General features: G+C 41.8%; 1 protein-coding gene across 1 annotated transcript; it reads left to right on the plus strand.

Annotated features, from left to right (window-relative positions):
* The first annotated feature begins 445 nt into the window (after positions 1 to 445).
* On the plus strand, positions 446 to 1168 carry BHLHE23 (basic helix-loop-helix family member e23). Its single transcript, XM_030213338.1, has one exon. It carries the CDS (start codon positions 446 to 448, stop codon positions 1166 to 1168), a length of 723 nt encoding a protein of 240 aa, XP_030069198.1.
* Positions 1169 to 3024: the final 1856 nt, after the last annotated feature.

Below are 3024 nucleotides of genomic sequence, written 5' to 3' on the forward strand. Positions count from 1 at the left end.
CAAACTCCCCTCAGGGAATGCCCTGGGCACATTCCATTCATGCCAGGCAGTTCTGGAGGGACAGCCCCTCTCCCAGTAGAGCACTTCTCTCAGACAGACACAGAGAGCTCTGAAGCAGCCTTCCCTTTTACTGCAAATCTCCTTAGTAACCTCTGGGTTATACTATTAATTAAAAAGATTTTTCTGATTGGGTGGCTGGTGAATCCCAGCGGGTCAGTCTATGTAATATAATCAGCCACGGGGTTGGGAAGCGAATCACATCCCGCCCCCAGCCCGGGCACGGCATGATGAGAGAGGCTGCCTCCCGTTCTCGATCTTCCTAAGCCCTTCTAATCACCTTCTTCCTTTACTAGAGGCCAGTTAGTCCAGTTCGTCCCGGATTACTGTACACTAAGCAGGTAGCAGGCGGCAGCTGTGTTCTTACCCTACTTTGGCTCGTGCATTAATGAGTGTTGGTCAAGGGGGCGGTCACTTTCTTAGCTCTGCTGCCCTTCCGGAGGGGGCCATGGCTGAGCTGAAGGCAGTCACCGGTGATACCTACTTGACCCTGTCTCCAAGCTATGGCCAGTCCGCGTTCACCTATGGCACTGTCCGTGGTGCTGAAAGCCAGCGGAGCTACTCGGGGACGTCTGCCAGGGACTTCCACCCAAACCCTCTCAACAAATCGGCCGAGAGCAGCGATGAGCAGACAGGGGACGAAGAAGACAGCTTCGATTCCAGGAAGCGGAGTCCAACCTATGATCATGAAGGCAAACTGAAAAGTACTATAGGTAAGAAGCCAAAAGAACAGCGATCCTTAAGGCTAAGCATCAATGCCAGAGAAAGGAGAAGGATGCATGACCTAAATGATGCCTTGGACGGCCTCAGATCTGTCATCCCTTATGCCCACAGCCCATCCGTCAGAAAACTGTCCAAAATCGCCACGTTGTTATTGGCTAAGAACTATATTCTTATGCAGGCTCAGGCTTTGGAAGAGATGAGGAGGCTGATTGCATATTTAAATCAAGGGCAGACTCTGACGACTCCTATACCTGCGACTTTGACCCCTTTTGGACAGTCAGCCGTGTATCCTTTCACTGCCACAACCCTGCCCACCTGTCCAGAAAAATGCTCTGCTTTCTCCGGGACTGCATCAGGGCTTTGCAAACATTGTAACGACAAGCCTTGATCTTATTGCCAAACTTAAACTGTTTTTCTTATGCTCACATCTGCTTCCTCCTGAGTTTGGTTTCTCGTTGTCAATCAAGGTTTTTTTTTCCTTTCTTTTTTTTTTTAAATCTGGAATTAATTAAATATTGTTTACCAAACTTTTTTTTCTGCTTCAGTTCGGTAACTGTCCATCAAACAGCATGATTTATACCTTAGTTTTATGTCAAAAGTCTCTGTCACGTTTTGTCAGCCAAAATTTAGTTTGGGCGTCTTTTCAACTTCCTATATTCACTTCTTTTGGCCTGGGAAGTTTGAACTTCTTAGTTATTGTGTAAAGTAGAGGAAGGTTCTGGAACAAAATATAATTATGTAAAATATCATTTTAAAAAATGTTCACAATGTTCAACTTATGAAACTGTGCCGTTTTTACAGGGTAAAAGCAGTCGTCGGGAGTGAAATCGTATGCTTTCAAAACTGGCATTGCATAAGGATGTGAGAGCTGTCTTTGAATCACGCTCGGTTGTGATTTGGTTTAAGGATCACCCAACGTGTTCGCTCACAGTTAGGAACGCGCCGTTGGATTAACAATATTTGCAGTATGCTCTTCCCTTGATTTCTTTTATCTTATCTTGGGGCACCGTTGGTTTCTTTTCTTTTTGTCACTTCTTTTCAAGTGGTTCTCTTTAAGAACAGATTCTCCGAAATTAGAATCCAGCCTGGTCAGCAAAACATGGCAGGCCTTATTTATCTGTATTTGGAATAAACAAAAGACATGAATAACTGCTTTCCCTGCCATATATCTTTATAAATCAATTTGCTGCGTGAGCAAAAACATTTAAAAAAGCGGGAAATATTGTAAGGTGAATAAAGGACAGTTAATGCAGTCATGGTAAAGGATTAGACCGCTGATAATAAAATGATTGAGGTGGCACTGGAGATAAAATCTATTAGGTTTAAAACTCATTTCAATGTACTTATTTTTTCCTAGATTGTTCTATAAATCTGTGTCAGGGAAATGCATTTAGTTGGTTAACGATTTTGTTTAAGAAGAAACATAATCTAGCTTTGTCTGGAAAGCTCATTTGTATTTCATGATGATACAAGATCTGAAATCACGTGAAAGGGGTTGGATTTTGAAAGAATTACATACTGCCTGCACATTAATATTTGAAAGAGATAAGGCACGTTACTGCCTAGACTGATTATGGTTTTGTTGAGTGGATTGAATCCAGTGCTGCTTTAACCTGCTTTTGCCCCTGAATGTTGTAACTCTGCAGCTTTCACTCCTTGAATATTGCTAACCCACCAAAATATGTTACCTTCTCTTCTTACGTTACAGTCCTTTTCCATGCCCAAGTGTTGCCACTTCTGTACCTCGGTTTCTCTGTCACTGGATATCACGAAATATCAATTAGAAATATCAGTGTCCAATATCACAGTTACTTAGTAAACTATGGAACTACTAGCCTGAGTCAGTCCATGGGTATTTTCTTAGGAGTAGACTATGACTATTTAAAGTGATTAAACCAATTTCTACTACTGACTCCCATAGTACACTAATTCAGTCCCCTTCCAACTGTCTATTGTATTTCATCTTAGTTAATGCATTCCTCAAAGATTTTTTTTGTGCTTGAAAAACCAAGCATGTGATTAAGCTTTGCTCATAAAGGAGGGCATATGCATAAGGCTGGTCCCTGATTCTCATTTGCATTCCTCAATTGTCTTTTTATTTTGCTGGAGAATGTATCTTCCAACAAATCTGAGAAACTTCAATAGCGTGTAAAACATTTTAGGGCGCCAACACATATTGAAAACAGAGAATGAGTTAACTCAGTACTGAGAAGATTAAACTTCTATAGCCAAATAAATATGTAC

This window comes from Microcaecilia unicolor, chromosome 8, assembly GCF_901765095.1.
Source record: "Microcaecilia unicolor chromosome 8, aMicUni1.1, whole genome shotgun sequence".
Lineage (NCBI taxonomy): Eukaryota > Metazoa > Chordata > Amphibia > Gymnophiona > Siphonopidae > Microcaecilia > Microcaecilia unicolor.

Bases quoted from the DNA above. Each gene is read 5' to 3' on its own strand.
- BHLHE23 (XM_030213338.1), top strand. From the start codon at position 446: ATGAGTGTTGGTCAAGGGGGCGGTCACTTTCTTAGCTCTGCTGCCCTT.